Source organism: Arabidopsis thaliana, chromosome 5 (assembly GCF_000001735.4).
Source record: "Arabidopsis thaliana chromosome 5, partial sequence".
Classification (NCBI taxonomy): Eukaryota; Viridiplantae; Streptophyta; class Magnoliopsida; order Brassicales; family Brassicaceae; genus Arabidopsis; species Arabidopsis thaliana.
Window position 1 is genome coordinate 10,308,313 of NC_003076.8, and position 20,350 is coordinate 10,328,662.

At 40.7% G+C, this 20,350-nt stretch overlaps 3 protein-coding genes and 1 pseudogene across 5 annotated transcripts; 2 read left to right on the plus strand and 2 right to left on the minus strand.

Annotated features, from left to right (window-relative positions):
* Nucleotides 1–288: 288 nt before the first annotated feature.
* AT5G28335 lies at nucleotides 289–5,274 on the minus strand (annotated as a pseudogene; the record flags this gene model as incomplete). The annotated part of the gene is made up of 1 exon: nucleotides 289–5,274.
* Nucleotides 5,275–5,805: 531 nt separating this feature from the next.
* AT5G28340 (Tetratricopeptide repeat (TPR)-like superfamily protein) lies at nucleotides 5,806–8,848 on the plus strand (the record flags this gene model as incomplete). The annotated part of the gene is made up of 6 exons (NM_122717.3): nucleotides 5,806–5,817; nucleotides 6,191–6,310; nucleotides 6,383–6,451; nucleotides 6,541–6,614; nucleotides 7,132–7,215; nucleotides 7,900–8,848. The coding sequence occupies 6 exons, from the start codon at nucleotides 5,806–5,808 to the stop codon at nucleotides 8,846–8,848; spliced, it is 1,308 nt and encodes a 435-aa protein (NP_198186.3).
* Nucleotides 8,849–9,534: 686 nt separating this feature from the next.
* AT5G28345 (uncharacterized protein) lies at nucleotides 9,535–11,548 on the minus strand (the record flags this gene model as incomplete). The annotated part of the gene is made up of 4 exons (NM_001344068.1): nucleotides 9,535–9,831; nucleotides 10,644–10,750; nucleotides 10,857–11,047; nucleotides 11,535–11,548. 4 exons carry the CDS (start codon nucleotides 11,546–11,548, stop codon nucleotides 9,559–9,561), a joined length of 585 nt encoding a protein of 194 aa, NP_001331379.1. The 3' UTR covers nucleotides 9,535–9,558.
* A 253-nt stretch (nucleotides 11,549–11,801) lies between these two features.
* Nucleotides 11,802–19,062, plus strand: AT5G28350 (Quinoprotein amine dehydrogenase, beta chain-like; RIC1-like guanyl-nucleotide exchange factor). 2 transcript variants are annotated; one of them, NM_122718.6, is made up of 23 exons: nucleotides 11,802–12,135; nucleotides 12,228–12,335; nucleotides 12,647–12,795; nucleotides 12,908–12,989; nucleotides 13,068–13,480; nucleotides 13,747–14,179; nucleotides 14,269–14,492; nucleotides 14,696–14,891; nucleotides 15,015–15,157; nucleotides 15,230–15,404; nucleotides 15,588–15,641; nucleotides 15,818–15,997; nucleotides 16,127–16,239; nucleotides 16,363–16,545; nucleotides 16,737–16,794; nucleotides 17,016–17,075; nucleotides 17,175–17,216; nucleotides 17,312–17,439; nucleotides 17,537–17,672; nucleotides 17,761–17,838; nucleotides 18,014–18,130; nucleotides 18,222–18,284; nucleotides 18,368–19,062. In NM_122718.6, the coding sequence occupies exons 1-23, from the start codon at nucleotides 11,989–11,991 to the stop codon at nucleotides 18,467–18,469; spliced, it is 3,384 nt and encodes a 1,127-aa protein (NP_568507.3). In that variant the 5' UTR covers nucleotides 11,802–11,988; the 3' UTR covers nucleotides 18,470–19,062. The 2 variants fall into 2 exon arrangements, with proteins under 2 accessions (NP_568507.3, NP_974846.2); NM_203117.2 differs by having other exon boundaries at nucleotides 11,893–12,135; nucleotides 12,767–12,795; nucleotides 18,368–18,579.
* The last annotated feature ends 1,288 nt before the right edge of the window (nucleotides 19,063–20,350 follow it).

Below are 20,350 nucleotides of genomic sequence, written 5' to 3' on the forward strand. Positions count from 1 at the left end.
GGTCTGACCCTATCGAAGACAAGAAAAAGACTAAGACTGATAAAATAACAAGACAATAGGAAATGCACCTTGAACGGCGGAGAGTGTAGATGAGAGAGAGAATTTCAAGATTAATGTTGTTGATTGTTTATTTGATAACAAAACCCTAAAAGGGAAGGTTCCTTAAATAGCATCTACTGAGACTCAATACAAAACGCAACATTTCGATAACCCAAAAGTAAAACGACACAGTTGGCGAGCTGGCGAGCTGTCTTTCTGTGCCGAGCTGGCGAGCTGTCTTTCTGTGCCTTAGCCACTTTTAAATAGAAGCTTCCTCAGGAACTTCTTACGAGCTCTGCCTTTCCTTCCATTTGATCTCGCCCTTCTTCTCACACCAGCCAACGTCACTCGTAACCTATCAATGCTCCCGCGCAGAAGACTGACCTTGTCCTCAAGGTCGAAGTCCGGGTACTGCTGCACCAAAGTGAGGAGCGGCTCCCAAGTTGATTCCAAGGTTGATAATCCAGACCACTGTACCAGCACCTTTGGTCCTGAATTTGTGTTGCTCTGTCGGATATCTAGCAGCTTCTCAGGTCCTGTGTTCCATTCCAGTGTGGGTGATAGTATCTTGGGAAGTTCCTGCGGGGTGAATGACGGAGGTACAGCCCTTTTCAGTTGAGATACATGGAACACCGGGTGAATTGTGCTGTGTTCGGGTAGTTGGAGCTTGTAAGCGACCTGACCTATGCGTTGCAGCACTTTAAAATGGACCGAAGTAGCGCTGGGACAGCTTTTCATTCTTCCTATGAGCCACAGAACTTTGCCTATAAGGACGCAGCTTCAAGTAAACCCATTCATCAATTTCAAACGCTACATCACGTCGACTTTTATCAGCAGCCTTTTTCATTTGAGCTTGAGCTATCTCCAAGTTCTCTCTTAATTCAACCAGCATTCCATCCCTATCCTTAAGTAACTCCTCTACATTCGCATTATTGGTTGGAATATCGCCATACCTGAGCAGAACTGGTGGTTCTCTGCCATAGACTGCTTGAAAGGGAGTGGTTTTGGTGGCTGAATGGTACGAGGTGTTGTACCAGTATTCTGCCCAAGGTAACCACTGAAACCACGATGTAGGCCTCCTCCCTGCAAAGCATCGCAAATAAGACTCAAGACATCTGTTAACAACCTCGGTCTGCCCATCAGTTTGTGGGTGATAGGCTGTACTCTTCTGTATCCCCGTGCCCTGCAGCTTAAACAACTCAGACCAGAATCCGCTCAGGAAAATCCTGTCCCTGTCCGAAACCAGTGTGTTTGGGAAGCCATGTAGCTTGACTACATCTCTTATGAAGGCCTCAGCTACAGTCTTGGCAGTGAATGGATGTTTAAGTGGAATGAAATGACTGTACTTACTTAATCTATCCACCACTACCAATATACAGTTAAACCTGTTAGAGCTTGGCAACCCTTCTACAAAGTCCAAGCTGACATCACTCCAAATCTGTTGTGGAATAGGGAGAGGTGATAGTAAACCGGCTGGAGAGAGGGTAGAGTATTTATTCTCTTGACAGATTTGGCATCCCTTGATGTAGTTAACCACGTCTTTCCGCAACCCTCTCCAGTATACTTCGCTTGTGAGTCGTTTGAATGTCTTAAGGGCACCTTCATGACCTCCAATAGGACTGGTGTGGAACTTCTCTAGCATCTTTGGAATGAAGGGAGATCCTACAGGAATTACCAAACAGCCTTTTCTGTAAATCAAGCCATCTGCCACAGTGAAGTCAGAATCATGGTGGTCCCCTTGTGCCCAATTCTTAAGTATCTGGCTCAACTCATGATCCTGCTGAATTTCTGCCTTTAGTGCAGTCAAGTCGATAGTAGGAGGACCAGTTATAGTGAGCTGTGAGAGAGCCTCAGTTGGAGGTCTCCTTGAGAGTGCATCAGCTACCTTATTGTCAACTCCTGGTTTATATTCGATCCTATACTTCAGTCCACTCAACTTAGACGCCCATCTCTGCTGTATTGTGGACACCGACTTCTGTTCCAACAAATGTCTGAGGCTGCGTGATCTGTCTTGATAATGAATTCTTTACTTGATAGGTAATGCTTCCACTTTGTGACAGCTTTCACTATGGCTAACAGTTCACGTTCATAAACTGACCTTATTCTGCCTTGACTGGAGAAGGCTTGGCTGAGAAATGCAATAGGCCTCTTATTCTGTGACAGTACTGCTCCAATCCCCATCCCTGATGCATCCGTTTCCACAGTAAACTCCTGCTGGAAATCCGGTAACACTAGCACAGGTAGTGCTGAAACAGCTGCTTTGAGAGCCTGAAATGCAGAAGTAGCTGCCTCATTCCAATCAAAACTGTTCTTTTTTAACTGATCTGTGAGTGGTCTGGCTATTTGGCCGTAATTCTTGACAAATCGGCGATAGTAGCCAGTGAGTCCTAGGAAGCCTCTTAACTCAGTCACAGATTTAGGTAAAGGCCATTGGAGCATTGCTTCCACCTTTTCTGGATCTGCTGCGACTCCTTGCTCAGAGATAATGTGTCCCAAATATGAGATCCTAGTGCTTCCAAATGTGCACTTTTTAAAATTGGCATAGAACTGATGAAGATGCAGTAGCTGTAAGACGGTTTCCAAATGCTTCAAATGTGTCTTCATATCATGACTATAAACTAGTATATCATCGAAGAAAACCAAGACGAACTTTCGCAAGTATGGCCTGAATAGGTCATTCATGACGCTTTGAAAGGTGGAGGGGTCGTTGGTCAAGCCAAATGGCATTACCAAAAATTCATAATGGCCCTCATGTGTCTTGAAGGCAGTCTTCTCCACATCACTTAGTTTCATCCTTATCTGGAAATAGGCTGATTTAAGATCCAACTTTGAAAACACTGTGGCTCCTTTCAGTTCATCCAATAGCTCTTCTATAACAGGAATCGGATACCTATCGGGTATTGTAGCTTCATTCAATGCTCTATAATCAACGCAGAAGTGCCATCCTCCATCTTTCTTTTTCACTAGGAGAACTGGACTTGAATATGGACTCACGCTAGGTCTTATAATCTGAGCATTCAACATTTCACGCACAAGCTTCTCTATCTCATTCTTTTGAGCAAAAGAATACATGTATGGTCGGAGATTGACTGGTGAAGACCCTTCTTGTAAGGTAATGGCGTGTTCTCTGTTGCGAACTGGTGGCAGTAGCTGTGGAGTTTGAAAAACCCCTTGGTACTGATCCAAAAGCCTCTGGATTGCAGGCTGCAAGGCTGTTTGCTCTTCCTGTTTCTTGCTTTCAAACAAAGATGCTAGTTCCAAGAGATATGCAGTTCCAGTGTATTTGATAACTCTTTCCATAGACCTCATCGAAATTTGTCCTCTACATAGATCCGGGTCGCCGTATAAGGATACCCATGTGCGACCTATCTGCCAACTGATCCTCAAATCTCTCCAGTTGGCTCTTGTTTCTCCTAGTCCTGCCAACCAAGAAAATCCCAGAACCAAATCCAAATCTCCCAAGTCAAATAAGTAGTAGTCTTCTACAAACTCAATTCCTTGGACCTCTAGTGGTATATCGACACACTTCCCACTACTTTTGATGATTCTGCCTCCACCAACTTTAACTCCAAAACTGCGAGTTTGAGTCACTAACCATCCTTTCTCTCTTACCAAAGCCTCACTAATGAAGTTGCAAGTTGCTCCTGAATCAACCAATAACACCACTTTGGTGTTGCCAATGTATCCCCTCATTTTCATTGACTGCTCATGAGACTCATCATTCAAGGAGCTGAGTGTCATTACCTTGAAACCTTCTGCAGGTTCTGGATCCCCTTCTTCTTCTGTCAGTGGTTCATTCAACTCTTCAATTAGAGGACTCTCCTCTTCAACCTCTTCTGTTATGGCTAGACCCTTGAGCTTTTATGGTTTGCATTTATGGCCTTGAAACCATCTATCTCCACTGTAGCGGCACGGGTTTGAGTTCCTGGCTTCCCCACTGCCTGAAGCACGAGTTGTATCCCTACTAGGAATGAAGGGTTGTCTCGTTGGAGCACGGTCTACCACTCTAGATCCTGTGGAGACCTGATTGTTGAATGGAGCTGTGTTGGTTCTAGCTTGATTTCGCACTTGGTAACTAACAGCATTCCGCTCTTGTGACTCAATGAGTTTAGCTATCTCAACAATATCTGCAAGATTCACTGGCCTACAGCGAACTACCTGGTCTCGAAGACTTCTTCTCAGTCCATTGAGGAATGCAGATTCCAATATGTCAGATGTGACATGGGGTAAGTCGACTGTGAGCTCTTCAAAACGTTCTCTGTATTCCTCCACGGTTCCTGTCTGTCTCACGTTGAAGAGATGATCCACAGCAGAACTGCCTCTGCTTGGTCGAAAACGTAACCTGAACTTTTCTTGAAATTCCCTCCAGGTATAGATTTGTTCTCTGTCCTTAGAGCAGCGCCACCATGTAACTGATGCTCCTGTTAAACAAGACACAGCCTTTTCCAGTTTTTCTTCCTCTGGGGTGCGATTGGATAAGAAGCACTGTTCTAGCCGGAACAACCAATCGTCGGCATTGCCTCCTTCATAAGCCGGATAATCCACAGTCCTAGGCGGGGCTGCTTCAAACCGAGGTTGATGTGGCGCAGATTGAGGCGGAAACGTCTGTGTTTGGAAGGTTGGAGTAGTCTGAAACCCCGTGGAAGGATTAGATGGAAAACCTGAAGATGATGGAAGACCCGTGGAGGCATTCAGCTGAAACCCTGGTGGTTCTAATGGTGACGAGTGAAAGCGACGCGGTTCGAAGGGTGAAGCTGGAAGTCGAGGTATCTCTGAAGTCGACGCCTGGTATCGCGACTGGTCAAAGAGTAAGGGCCGAGGGTGTGTGTCCCGTTGATTTGTGCCGGAAAACAGAGTCTCTCTGTTCTGTACCTCCAAGTGTTGAGGATGAGAGGTGTAGACTGGTAACGCCGGAGCTGGAGAAGAAAAACGGACTCCTCTATTCGGTCCTTCCAGATGTTGTGGGTATGAAGCTTGTAAAGGCAGTGCCGGTGTCGGAGTGGAGAACCCTATCGGAGCTGCACTTCCCTCACGCGTAACCCCAAAGATCTGATTTCTAAGGATCTGGGTTAGAGCCTCGCTGACATAAGTCATCTCTTTCTCCACTTTGTCTACTCGTGTGTCCAAATGTGGAGCTGGCGGAGGTTCCTCAGGTGGTGGTGTTGTTGTCGAGCCGAGTTCAGGTGACTCGACGGCGGTATCAGATGCGGTGGCTTTAGGTAACGGTGGAGCCATCGGTCTCTACAATGAAGAAGCACCAATGATAAGGTCTGACCCTATCGAAGACAAGAAAAAGACTAAGACTGATAAAATAACAAGACAATAGGAAATGCACCTTGAACGGCGGAGAGTGTAGATGAGAGAGAGAATTTGAAGATTAATGTTGTTGATTGTTTATTTGATAACAAAACCCTAAAAGGGAAGGTTCCTTAAATAGCATCTACTGAGACTCAATACAAAACGCAACATTTCGATAACCCAAAAGTAAAACGACACAGTTGGCGAGCTGGCGAGCTGTCTTTCTGTGCCGAGCGGGCGAGCTGTCTTTCTGTGCCTTAGCCACTTTTAAATAGAAGCTTCCTCAGGAACTTCTCACGAGCTCTGCCTTTCCTTCCATTTGATCTCGCCCTTCTTCTCACACCAGCCAACGTCACCCGTAACCTATCATAGCCTTTCATCTCTTCAGATTTCAGGATCAGAGAAACTTGTTCAATTTCAAGCCAAGTGAATTTAAGAAGGCACTAGAGGAAGCAGTTTTAGCAGAAAATGGGGTCGACGGTAATTGTGTAGATGCTGAAATCAGCTCCCCAGATTCCTCTGCGACGGAATCCGACCAGGACTATGGACCTGCTTCTAGATTTCAGGCACGTTTCCTTGACGCATATTCCTTTTTTTTTTTTTTTTTTGGGTTAGATGTTCAGGTTTGCTCTTCTAATTGATTTGGGAAGACAAAAGTAAATCAATTCTGAACAGTTCTATAAGCATCCTGTATAATTCATAATCAGTTCTGTAAGCATCCTGTAGCATCTGCGTCTGGTGATATACTTTCTGTTCTACGTCATGAAGGCATTTATACATACTGCATAGGCATGGACGTACAGTTATTGGGAATACACCCCCTAAACGATTTGCTTATTTACTTACTGTGTAGGGTTCATGTCATGAGGACATAAGGACACGCGACGCTTGTGGCTCAGTAATGCCATTAAAATCTCTAAAAAGGACTAAAGACTCACAGCCGGAAGAGCTTTTATGCAAATACTGTTCAAAGGTTCTTATCAAAATTTCCTCACTCTTCAGTTTTCTTTGATCAAAAGGAATTGAATCCAAATTTTTGTAACAGTTGCGGAAATCCAATCAGTATTGTGGCATCTGCAAGAGAATATGGCACCCTCCAGATGATAGAGATTGGGTGAGAATCTCTTTGACCATGTTTGGTGAATTACTGACCTGAGTAATAAACTATTGCATCCATGTAGCTGGCTTGATTTGATGTAGTAGGTATGTTGTGATGGGTGTAACGTATGGGACGGGTTCATGCTGAATGCGACAACATTACGAATGAGCGCTTTAAGGTGCAGTTATACATCGCCGTGCATCTTATGTTTTGATTTTGTAAGTATGAAAGACTATTGTCGAATGACTGTTCTAATTTGGTTATCAGCACAACAATTACTATTGCCCTGATTGTAAAATCCAACATGAGCTTGCGCCAACAATATTAGAAGAACAGAATTCAGTGTTCAAGTATGTTGTTAACATCTTATGTTCTCTCACTTTAGTCTTCTGGAAAAAATGTGTTCTCCTGCTTTTATTATTTGCACTGTTCTATTGTTAATTCTTTAATTTGCAAAATATCCTCTTCACAACCTCTTTGGGACAGGTCTACAGAAAAGACGACAGGACTGAGCTGCCTGATGCGATTACTGTAGTCTGTAATGGCATATATTTTTTTTTTTATCTGAAAACGACAATTCTGCGTTCTATCCTAGGCCTCTGTTATCATTCTCTTGTTGTTCCAGAGATTAGAACAACACTTTTATCTTGGGACTATTGTTTTCAGAATTGAGTGCAAGTGTGGTTAAGTGCAAGTGTGGTTCATGTGGGTCAAGGAAGCAGTCACCAAGTGAATGGGAAAGGCATACAGGCTGCAGAGCCAAAAAGTGGAAGTTTAGTGTAAGAGTGAAAGACACAATGCTTACCTCTATAAAAATGGGTACATCCGTTATGTGTTGGAATATTGAGAGAAAAGCAAAAACAGAGTAAGAGACATTTGTCTCAGAGACATTTGTCTCTTTTCTTGTAAAGAAGACAAGAACAAAACTTTGTTTTATTAAAAATGAAACTTGTTGTTTTACTCGACTAGATACACACACTTATGTACAGGTCTTAGGTACATAACCGACCAAACTAAACATTGTGACTGTTGAAACTAAGATAAACTGCCCAAACTAAAGTTACGACTCTTACAACCACCTTTTGCTATAACATAGAAACTTAATAATCAAATAACATATTACCAAACTCAATTATAAACTAACATTATGCTTAACTCTCTCATAAACAGGCCCTAATATATACCCCTGAATTTTCCATGCAAATAAGATATTACAGATTGTGTGCGTCCGAAATCCAAACACAAGCCGAACAGAGTGGTGTATTTGATTCTCAATCTGCAGCAAGATGATGGCTTATATACAGTAGATCAAACACAAAGTGTATGCTTCTAGGGATCTTGTTTATTATTGGACATTGGAGAGTCGTTCATTCTTAAGTATTCCCTGGCAAAGGTACTAATATTTCATCTCTGTTACTGCTGATGTTTCAGAAGATTGATCTGGAGGCGATATAATACGACAGACTTATTAAGGGACCAACCAAGCAATCATTCGTTGGGTACGACGAAGCCATCTCTCTGTTCGATTACTTTTTCAACGAGTCTCAGACTCTCCCAAACATGCTCTCCTGCAATCTCATCATCAAAGCACACTGCGACCAAGGCAGCGTCGACCACGCTCTTGAGCTCTACCGCCACATTTTGCTCGACGGGAGTTTAGCTCCAGGGATCGAGACGTACAGGATACTGACGAAAGCCTTGGTCGGTGCTAAAAGATTAGATGAAGCTTGTGATGTAGTGAGATCCATGAGCCGCTGTGATTTCGCCGTATACGACATTCTGATTCGAGGGTTTCTGGATAAAGGCAAATTCGTAAGGGCTAGCCAAATCTTCGAGGAATTGAAAGGACCGAATAGTAAACTTCCATGGCGAAACTATCACAAGGCGATTGCAATCTTCAACGTTTCGTTTATGGACTACTGGTTCAAGCAAGGCAAAGACGAGGAGGCTATGGAGATTTTCGCAACTCTCGAACATGCTGAATTGCTCAACACCATTTCCGGAAACGGAGTTTTGAAATGCCTTGTGGAGCACGGTAGGAAAACAGAGGCCTGGGAATTGTTCTTAGATATGATAGAAATCTGTGATTCCGAGACGGTTGGCATAATAATGTCCAAGGAGGGTTTTTTCGGCGAAAAGACTATCCCGTTTGAGCGAGTGAGAAGAACGTGTTATACCAGGATGATCGCGAGTCTCTGCCAACAAGGAAACATGTTGGAGGCAGAGAAACTCTTTGCCGACATGTTTGCCGACGTTGACGGTGATGACTTGTTGGCAGGACCTGATGTTTCAACATTCAGAGCAATGATCAATGGTTATGTTAAGGTAGGGAGAGTCGATGATGCTATCAAGACCTTGAACAAGATGAAGATTTCTAATCTCAGAAAGCTTTCTATTCATCAAGCCACATAACTAGACTCTTTATTTTATTTTTATCCTTGTTGATTCTGAAAATCACACAATAAATTTTTTAAAAAGGGGTAAACAAATTTACTTAACTCTCTCTCGCTATTTAGTGACCAAAGATTCAATGGAAAGAAGAACAAAGTTGCTTGGAGACAAAGTTAAGGTTTTGCCCAAGAACAATGAAGAAAACTAGGGTTTTTAGTATTAAATTTCGGATCCTTGAAATAGAGGACAAACCCCTCTATTTATACACTATTAAGACGGTTAAAAGATTTGTTAAACTTCTATTTCTTCGAGGCTTGAATCTTCTAATTTCCTTTATCTCCAAAGACTTTCTATTTTCAAAGGAGAAAACTTCTTTTTCTTCGAATTAGGAAGTCGGCTAGACGGTCTCCCTACTTGGGCTAAAGTCGGCAAATGAGCTCCTTATTTTGGCCCATTAACAAGCTAAACCGGGATACCCCGGTTTGATTGAAATCTCAGTCTAATTCGTAGTTCCTCTGGTTTAAGCCGGTATTGTCGGAGGTGCTAAATCCGGCACCAACAATTAGTCCCCCCCAGTTCGGGAAAATCCAAATGCTAAACTCGAGTTTTTCCGAATTAAAAGAAGTGAATATTCGGCTTATACTTTAGGAAGATGCGAATTAAAATTTGATCCGTTGAACCTCCAAGATACGTCAGTTTAGCTTGGCACGCGTCGACGATATAAAACAAGGCTAAGCTTGTGAGTTAGGTAGTCTGATGGACCTCATGAGTTGTTGAGGAGCTGTGGGATGCTCTCCTAGATGATCTGAATGCCTAGCAGAGAAATGACCTGACTGATGAGCCGAGCAGTGAGATAGGTTACCAAATGATCTTGCTAACAAGCTGCAAGGCAAGCTATCAGATGATCTGACGAGCGATCTAGGATATAGGTTGCTAGATGGTTTGTCTTGCGATCTGCGAGATAGCCGGGCAGATGAGCTAAAAAAAACATAAGTTGCGATGAGCTGCAAACATGCCATTATCATTTGGTTAGCAAGATACGTGAGCTTTTGAGCTCTTTTTTTCTTTAAGGTGCGAGGAACTCTCGGCTTATCCTGTTTTGAAGACTTAAAGCAAGACGAGGTCTCGGTTTTTGTGAAACATTCACATAATAGCAAGCGTCGAGCTCGGCTCAATTTATAAGTGTGACTGCGAGCGTTGAGCTCGGATTAACTGCAAGAATTATTTTTATCTTTTGAATGTAGCTCGATGCTAGGTGAACTAAGCTTTTTGAGTCGGGACTCAATTTAGAGCTTGACTTCAACAATCAAAAAATGTAAAGCACGAATACTTATCTTGATGGGAGAAGAAATGGCGAGAGGCTGAGCTCAGAATTGCTGTTCCAAAGGTAGAGTTGCATTGTTCGTCTATGAAGAGTCGTTCTTATCAACTAGTGATTACCTTGCAGCAGAGAAAAATACTGTGATAACTCTTTGTCGAATTCGACGTTAAGGTGTAGGTTGGTCTTTCTAGAAAGCTGAGCCTCGGGGCTTCGAATTGATATGCAGATCGCCATGAATATTCTTTTGGATTGCTAGAAATTTGCTTTCTAATTTGGTTGATCGTGCAGTGAGGATCTGCGTTTCGCTGGTTGCATCTGTTGCAAAGAAAGAGTCATAACCTTCAGTGTAAATTTCTGATTGAGGCGAGATTGGCTTCTTTTGAAAGCTACTTTTCGGGGCATTTCGGGGAATTTTGGAGTCTTTGTAAACTTCTTTGGAGCTCTCCACATTGTTGACTTGTCTTGTAGAAAAAGCTCAAAATGTTAGCTGTTGACAAGTTGAGCTAGGAAAGCTGCTAGGCGACTTGTTGAAGAACTCCAAGCTGTTGACGAGCTGTTAGGCGGGCAATAGCAAGCTAGGAAGGCTGCCGGCGAGCTGTTAGCTGGGCGAACGACGAGCCAGAGAAACTGCAGACGAACTGTGAGCTAGGAAAAGTACAGACTAGGTGCTAGCTAGACGAACTGCGAGCTAGGAAGCTACAGACGAACAGGGAGCCAGGAAAGCTGCAGACGAGCTGTTAGCTAGGCGAAGTGCAGACGAGCTGCTAGCTAGACGAACTGCGGCTAGGAAAGCTACAGACGAACTGGGAGCTAGAAAGGCTGCAGACGAGCTGTTAGCTAGGCGAAATGCAGACGAGCTGCTAGCTAGACGAACTGCGGCTAGGAAAGCTACAGACGAACTGGGAGCTAGGAAGGCTTTAGGTCGGTTGACTTATGTTGACCACTCTTATCTTTCAGACTTATATTTGAATAAAATGTTTTTGTCCTTAAGAACAAGTTCATGTTTTTTTTTTTTTTTTTTTTTTGTGAACCTTCGTCGTTTGATTACGTATTAACAATATCGGATTCCCAAACTTGAAATTAGGTTTTAAATCGACTAAATTATAAGCCATCTGCAAGCTTTGAGCTCGGCTTTCGGGCGGACTGGTTTTCACCTGACGTCACAGCCGATTTTTTCTGTCTAAGTTCGGGTTAGATGTTAAGTGCGAGACTGAGCTCGGCTTTATAAATAAAAGTATTCGGCGTGTACTGGGCGCGAGACGTCTCTCGGCTTATGCCCAGTAGGCCTATGTATAATTTAAAGAGGGAGTTCTGGGCTCTGTATAAAAAATAAGTGAGGCGGACTCAGCATATTAGTTGGGGAGCGAGATGCTGGGCTCAACTTACTCCCCGTAGAGCATCTGTTCGGCAGATCGCGAAATACAGGGTTCGGCTTATATTTCTGTCCGAACCAGAGCTTAAGTGCGAGAAAACTAATAGTCTATAGAATTAAATTAATAGTCTATAGAATGGAGTAAACCGAGAAATGAGAGAGAGTTCTCCTTGAACCAAGGATAATCAATAATTGATTCCCGGTTTGTTCATAAAATTAGATTCGTAGCACCCAAACCGATTATATTCGCAAAATTAAAATCCGATCAACATAAACCGGTCGGGCAATTCCAATTTTGATGCTCCGTGTATTGATCTGCGACTGCGAGATCCATCTTCTTCTTCTTCTCCTTCTTCTTCTTCTTCTTCTTCTTCCAACAAATGTTCCTATGATCTCTGTGTATGAGCAGAATCTGTAATCAGATCCATTGTAGAGAGAGATAGCCATTTCAATTCGAGGTAGCCAAAGATGTATATGGCTTACGGGTGGCCGCAGGTGATCCCGCTTCTACCTGGATCGTGTCCGTCTTCGCAGCGAGTCGTGTACCTTAAGCTCGCCGGCCGGCTATTGCTGGTAGTTTCTCCGTCTCACCTGGAGCTTTGGGGTTCTTCTCAGGTGCTTTATCATCATCTCTCTGCATTTCCTAGTAATTGGAGTCTAGAGTTGGTTAACTTACATAGCTTTTTGTTTGATTTTCCTGGAATTAGCAACGAGTGAGGTTGGGAAAGTATATGAGAGATGACAAGTCTGTGCGAGAAGAAGGAGAGAATTTGCAAGCTGTGTGGAGTCCAGACGCCAAATTGATTGCTGTTCTTGTAAGTTCTTAGTCTCACTCTTTTCCTTTGCTAATTTCTGCTAATTGTTTAGTCACTTTCTCCAGCTGAGAATTTATTGATTTGTTTATACAAAATCTTGTTATTGGATCTTCTCCAGATTGTTCTTTATGTGTAAGGATGAGAAAAAACATGTTTTTAGGTTTGATTGGTTGATGATTTCAGACATTCTAAAGCCTCTAATTTCAGTAGTATCTTATTTGAATCGTTTGATCAAGATGCATGAAAACTCGGAACTTGTGAAAAAACCAGTTTTTTGTATGTCTTCTCACCAATTATTTTTTGATTCGCAGACATCATCGTTCTTTCTTCATATATATAAAATTAAGTTTACCGATAAAAGAGTAAAACCCGGAGAGAGACAACCCTCGGAGTTGTGTTTTGCAACCATATCTCTTTTGCTAAGTGAGCAGGTCCCTTTTGCTGGCAAGGACTTGTCTGTGTAAGTGCTTTTTCTGTACGTGTCTCTGCCGTGCTCAACATTTTCCGTAGGAGTCTACACAGTTAAAACTCTGGGATTATAAATGTAAGGCCAATTCTTTCTCTCTCTGCAGGAGCAATTTTGTGAGGGACAGCAAAACTATGCTTTTGGGACTCTCCGATGGATCTTTATATAGTATTTCCTGGAAAGGAGAGGTAATGTACATCTGCTTCATCTGCATTGAATTCTTTGTGCAAGATTCCTGATTTCTCATGTTTTGTTTGTCTTTGTAGTTTGGTGGAGCTTTCAGTATTGGCTCCCACCCTTCTGATAGCAACGATGATAGACTCTTGTCCTACACTCTCGGTAATGGGCTAGTCTCTGGAGTAGCTTCACCAACACTTGCATCTGATGATAAATTCTCTACAAATCCGGCTATTGTTCAGCTGGAACTTTGCACTCGTTCCAAGTTATTGTTTGTGTTAAATTCGGATGGGCAGCTAGTAGTATGCTCTGTGAATAAGAAAGGTTTAAAGTACACGGAGAGTATTAGAGCTGAGAAGAAGGTTGGTGGTGATGCTGTTTGTGCATCAGTGGCTTCAGAGCAACAAATTCTTGCTGTGGGTACAAGAAAAGGGATGGTGGAATTATATGATCTATCACACTCGATCTCTCTCTTGCGAACAGTTTCTTTGCATGATTGGGGGTAAGTAACTTGTTACTATGAAAAGGGATGGTGGAATTTTGTGTTGAACCTTTATTTTTTAAAATTTGTTTTGAAAGGTTTGAGTATTACTATCCATCTGAGTAGTTTTTATTGTGGTGTTGTGTAAAGACCATAATATCATACTTGTCATACTACAACTGGAAGTTTATACGCCCTTGGTAGTTTTCAAGTTGTCTTACTGTGATTTATTTCATGCCCTTGATATTTTGGCTGCATCGTTAATAAAACTGTTTTAAAACTTGCAGTTATTCAGCGGATTACACTGGGCCTGTAAATAACATTGCATGGACGCCTGATAATTCTGCTTTTGCAGTTGGGTGGAAGTCGAGAGGACTTGCAGTTTGGTCTGTTTCTGGATGTAGATTAATGTCAACTGTCCGCCAAATTGGACTGACTTCTACATCTTCCCCTAAAATTAATCCAAAACAAGACTGTAAATACGAACCACTGATGAGTGGTACTTCAGCCATCCAGTGGGATGAATATGGATATAGACTATTTGCTACAGAGGAGGCATCATATGATAGAATTCTTGCATTTTCTTTTGGGAAATGTTGCTTAAATAGAGGAGTTTCAGGAAAAACTTATGTTCGTCAGGTAATGTATGGTGATGATAGACTACTCATGGTTCAGGCGGAGGACACTGACGAGCTTAAGCTTTTACATCTAAAACTTCCAGTTGAGTATCATCATATCCGTTATCCCCTTTTGCTCATTCATCGTATCACTTTTGAAATAAATTTCTTATATATGTTTTCTTGGTCCAGGTTTCTTATATTAGCCAAAATTGGCCTGTTCAACACGTGGCAGCTAGCGAGGATGGGAAATACTTGGCGTTTGCTGGTTTACATGGCCTGATTTTGTATGACATTAGGTTTAAGAAGTGGAGGGTATTTGGAGATGTCAGTCAAGAACAACAGATTCATTGCAAGGGTTTGTTATGGTTGGGGAAGATTGTCGTAATCTGTAACTACATTGAAGCTTCTGAGACGTAAGTCCCGATCTATATTATTAGTTTCTAATCACGGTTCACTGGCTATATTTATTAATGTTTACAAGGAAGAGAAAGTGCCTTTTGGTAGAAATGTGTTTGCAACTCTTCCAGACTTTTTTACATGAATGTGATAAACGTTTCTGAGCATTTTGTCTTTGAATGTTGTTTAATTTCACGTGTATGTTCGCTAATTATTGCAGATATGAGCTGCTTTTCTATCCAAGATATCACCTTGATCAGAGCTCTTTACTTTGTCGTAAAGTGCTGCTTGGCAAACCAATGGTGATGGATGTTTACCAGGATTATATACTTGTATCTTATCTTCCGTTTTTCATCCACGTCTACCATGTGAAGATATATGGTGAATTGACACCTTCAAGCAAAGCAGATCTGCAGGTAGTTAGTTATTTCGGTTCATTTCTTCTCTGCATCATTTTCAGTAAATTATACTTTTTAACTTTCAAATGTGAGCGCTTGAGTTGCTTTTCATGCACCTTAAAGTGATTAAATGACAAACAGCTTTCCACAGTAAGAGAGTTGTCCATCATGACTGCAAAGAGCCATCCAGCAGCAATGGGATTTGTTCCTGATCAGCACCTGAGAGAAGGCGAATTGGATAATGATAATTTGTCTTCTGATTTGTCGGACAGGGAACCCTCAAGGTAATCATCAATAGAGTAGAACATCCTTTCGGTTTATGCTGTCATTCTAATTGCCTTTTGTGGTCTCCGTAGATGTCTTATACTGAGAGGAAATGGGGAGCTTTCACTTCTTGATTTGGTTGATGGACGAGAGAGGGAACTTACAGACTCAGTTGAACTATTTTGGGTGACATGTGGTCAATCGGAGGAGAAGACAAATCTTGTCGAGGAAGTTTCTTGGCTAGATTATGGACACCGAGGAATGCAGGTAATTCCTCTGCTTCAAAGCTGCTTGTTATGCTCACTTTTCTTCTTCTTCTTTTTTTTTTTTTTTTTTTCTTTTTCTCGTTATAGGGTTGCCCTGCCCCTAAGTGTCTGACAGTAACTCTCTATTTGATCCCTGTCTTTTTTATTTTTTTATTTGTTATAACGCTGAGATTCTATATTGCAGGTTTGGTATCCTTCTCTAGGGGATGATCCTTTTATGCAAGAGGATTTCCTGCAGGTATGCATGCTAGTAGAGTCCATTTTCACTGCCATTGGTAGCTTGTCTTTTTGTTCTGATTTTTATTGTCTGTAACATCATTGTTTGACGACATTGACATTCAAACACATCCCTCTTATAAATTTCTATTTTTTTCATTGTTTCAAAATGCATTTTTATTATGTTCCATTCTCTAGCTGGATCCAGAGTTGGAATTTGATCGCGAGGTGTATCCCTTGGGACTTTTACCAAACGTGGGCGTCGTTGTCGGAGTTTCTCAGAGAATGTCATTTTCGGCAAGCGCAGAGTTTGCGTGTTTTGAGCCTACACCCCAGGCTCAGACTATACTACATTGCCTGCTCCGTCACCTCCTTCAGGTATTGTTGGTCCTGGCTTCTCTTTTCTTAAGTTAGAATGATCCCTTCTTTCTTCCTTTATTCATTTCTCCATTGCAATTTTTTTTATTCTCTCAGAATCTTATTCTGTTTTTCTCATATTTTGGACAGAGAGATAAAAATGAAGAGGCGTTACTCTTAGCACAATTATCGGCAGAGAAACCCCACTTCTCCCATTGTCTGGAGTGGCTTCTTTTTACTGTTTTTGATGCAGAGATTTCTAGGTATCCAATTCCTATCAATCTTTATAACGTATCTCTGTTCTTTGTAATTTATACTTAACCTTCTTGTCTTGCTTCACCTAATTTGATTTTTTGTACTGAACATGTGGCTTTTACAAATTTCAGGCCAAATCCAAATAGGAACCAGATTTCAGGACCTGGACATCTTAAAAAGTTATCCCTTTTGAGAAAAGCCTGTGATTTAATAAAAAAATTCCCGGAGTACTATGATGTGGTTGTGAATGTAGCCAGAAAAACCGATGCCCGTCACTGGGCTGATTTATTTTCTGCTGCTGGGATATCAACAACGTATGTTTTCCTGTCTCTATGTTTGGCTTTTGTTTCTTGTAACGTTCATGAAACTAGGTTAGTTTACTGTACTAGACACGTGAGCAGTTAGCAGTTGCTAAGATAGCAAACTTCACCAATCTTGTCTGCTCTTTTTGTTGAGTAAACTGTATTCTGTGCTACGAAAGTTGATATTCTCTTTTGGGTTCTAGGTTATTTGAGGACTGCTTCCAGCGAAGATGGTATCGAACTGCAGCTTGCTATATCCTTGTAAGACTCAGAAGCCCTTAACCATTGAGTATGTTTAGTTAAATAATGTTGTATCAACAAAACTGCAGTCTTCAGTTTGTTACTAGGCAAGTAGCAGTGTCAGTCGTCATTTGATTAAAATCTCTCGGGACAAAAAAGCGCATGGAGTTACTATTATAGAACACTGAAGAAATCTATTAGGTTATGTTTCAAATCGTACACTAAGTATAGAAATGGTGCAGGTGATTGCCAAACTAGAAGGTGTTGCTGTCAGTCAGTACTGTGCATTACGGCTATTGCAGGTAATTTCGGCTGTCGCATGTTGAATTTATATCTTTCGAGTCCTTTCTTGTCAATTTTGTTCTTTCTGTTCTTAAGAAAGTTTATTTTTATATTTGCAGGCGACACTTGATGAGTCCCTCTATGATCTTGCTGGAGAGCTAGTATGTATTTGATGTTCTTCTTGTTTGTTTAAAATGGGCAATTCAAAGCTTGAATCCTAACTAATGATGTTATTCTATGAAAATTATGCTGTTAGGTGAGGTTCTTACTAAGATCTGGAAGAGACATTGAGCAGGCGCCAACAGAATCAGATTCATTATCGCCTAAGCTTCTCGGTTTCCTTATTTTTGGCTCCAGCCACAAGAAATCATCACTCGATAAGAGGTGGAAACTACAACTCTGATTGTAGTTTTTGATTTTCTAGAGTGATACAACTGTTTTCTGATCAATTTTTATTTGTAAAACGTGACCCTAAATGTAGCTCCTCGTTCAAAGAGCAAAGTCCTCATGTTGCTTCTGTAAAGAGCATACTTGAAAGTCATGCCAGTTACTTGATGTCTGGTAAAGAACTTTCAAAGCTTGTTGCATTCGTCAAAGGCACCCAGTTTGATATTGTGGTACGTATACAATTTGTACCTTTCACCTTTTCATGCTTGGAACCAATACGGTATATATATTGATTCACTAACAATACCAAAATTCCAGGATTTTCTTCAACGAGAAAGATATGGTTGTGCGCAGCTGCAGAATTTTGCTGCAGGACTTGAACTGATTGGGCAAAAGGTTAGAATCAACCCCCTTGTGGTTTCTTTGATGTTCAAAACTCGTTATTTTTCTCTCTCATTCTGCTGCTTGAAACAATTTGATAACTAAAACATAGATCCCTGTCACATCGTAAAAGTCTGCATATTTGAGTAAATTTATCTTATATCGAAGTCTAACTATTGAAATCCCTCAGCTGCAAATGAGTGAGCTACAGAACCGGTTAGATGCAGAGTTTCTATTGGCTCAAATGTGCTCTGTCAAATTCAAAGAATGGATAGTTGTTCTTGCCACTCTTTTACAACGGTCTGAGGTAAAAATCTTTTAGATTTCCACCGTAATCACGACTTTAAAGCATTCACAGTGATATAACCAGATTGTTTCTTTATTTTGTCACAACACAGGTTCTTTATGATATTTTCCGGTATGATCTACGGTTGTGGAAAGCATATAGCGTGACATTAGAGGTAACAAACTCTTGTTTCCATAACAATCGATATCCATTTCATCACGTGCGGGTCTCCTCTTTAAAACATGTTCTTTGTTTCAGTCTCACTTGGCTTTCGCTCATTACCATGACTTACTTCAGATTTTAGAGGCAAAACTCTCAGCGACCTCACGAGAAGAAAGCAATAGAGGTTCCATCTCTTGATAAATCATTTTATTTTTGAAGCTTTTTCACATCAAACATTTTCTGCCTGAGTTTTCACGTTCGTGTAGATAAACATAATTTGAGAAGAAATAAGAAATACATCACCTCACATACTTTTACTATTTATTTTGGTCACAATAGAAAGGAAAAGAAATGTATAAGTCATATCATGTTTGGCCTAAATAATCGAATTGTTACAGCCTGAAATCGAAAATAAATTGAAAAAAACACTCTGCATTTTGTGTAATGTGCGTGTATATAAAACCATTGTTTTGTCCAACATAAAAAGATAAATGTATATGTATTTTGATTTACTATTCAGTATAACATGTTTTTATTCAAATCAATGAAGCTTGGAACAAAAGTATATGAGTGCTGACTAGGTGTAATGTTCTGGTCGTTATTATTACAAATAGTAGATTAGAGGTATTAAAAAAACAATCGGAGAAAGAAAAAGAGAGTTGTATTAAAATAAAACTGAAAAGTAAGATAAGCATAAGCACCCGTGACCGTGAGTAAGTATGGAGGCGGCAGAAGTGGGTCGGCAGAAGTGGGGATGAGTGGAGTGAAAGTGGGACAACCCCAAAGTTCACAAGAGGCTAATTAGAAAACCAAAAAAAACAACAATAACAAAATTGGAGATGCTCTTTTATGCAAAAAAAAAAAAAAAAAAAAAAAAGCAACAATAATGAAAATTAACATGGTTTAACACATTCTCATTCCTATATATGTTATATGCGTAACTGGAGATGCTCTTGTATGCCCCCCAAATTTGCATAGTCCATGTTACTTCACTTAAAGATAGTTTTATTTCTAACTTTTTCTTTATAAAAACTAACTGCCGTAAGTAGTAACTACCGAGTAGTATAAGATGGTAATGTAAAATTTAGTAGCCACGTCGAAAGTGACAAACAAGTGATGTATCTATACTCTACTCTCATAAGTCACAAGTCACATAGAGACAATCACCCATTCTTGTATCATATTCTTTTCAGATGCAAAAATAACCTCACACATTAAAACCCGTGAGTAAACAAACGAAGTAAAGGAATTGACGTTGTACTCACCTCACATTCTCTCCCTAGTTTAAACAAATTATGATTGTTATATGTTTGGAAAGATACATGCAACACATTTTAAATAATATGTTGTGATTGAGCCGAATGCTTATATGATTTTCTATTATACGTATAGCAATGAACACGATTATGAATTCGATTTAGAGTGATGATACAACCTTAATACCTTAATCCATTCAGGCTAGAGACCATAATAAGTTAACTTAATCTCCTCATCCTAGTCACTACTCGAATGCCATCTTTACGTTTAAAACAATTATGGCCACACTAACGATATACCTATGTTTGTTTGCTAGTATAATAAGGATATGTCTCTATTTGCTATCACTTCAGCCTTTTCTGAAGACAATGTTACCGCTATATCTTCCAATCAATTGATACCACTAAATGATAAAATCATTGCTAATCTTATAAGATCACCAAACACTCAGACAAACAGTTTGAATCTTGCTTCTTCTTCGTTTCTCCACTCTTTATCCGCTTATAAATACTCTTATTCTCTCCTCTTAACATCCTCATCAAACCATTTAGCCTCTCCACACTCACAAAGGGCTCACAAGTCTCAAGTAATTCTCTTTCTCTCTCTCAAGCACAAACACACACACAAATGTATAAACAAACCCACCATTTTTGCTTTCAAATGTTAGTTGTTCACTATGTCAAGCAAGTGTTAATTAATGGTTTGACTTTTGTGAAGAGTCAATCGACAATTTGATCATAGTTGTAACTTGTGTGGACGGGGTTGCTTACCAAATTAAAATATTGAATCAATCAAATGAGGTATATTTCACAAATAATTCTG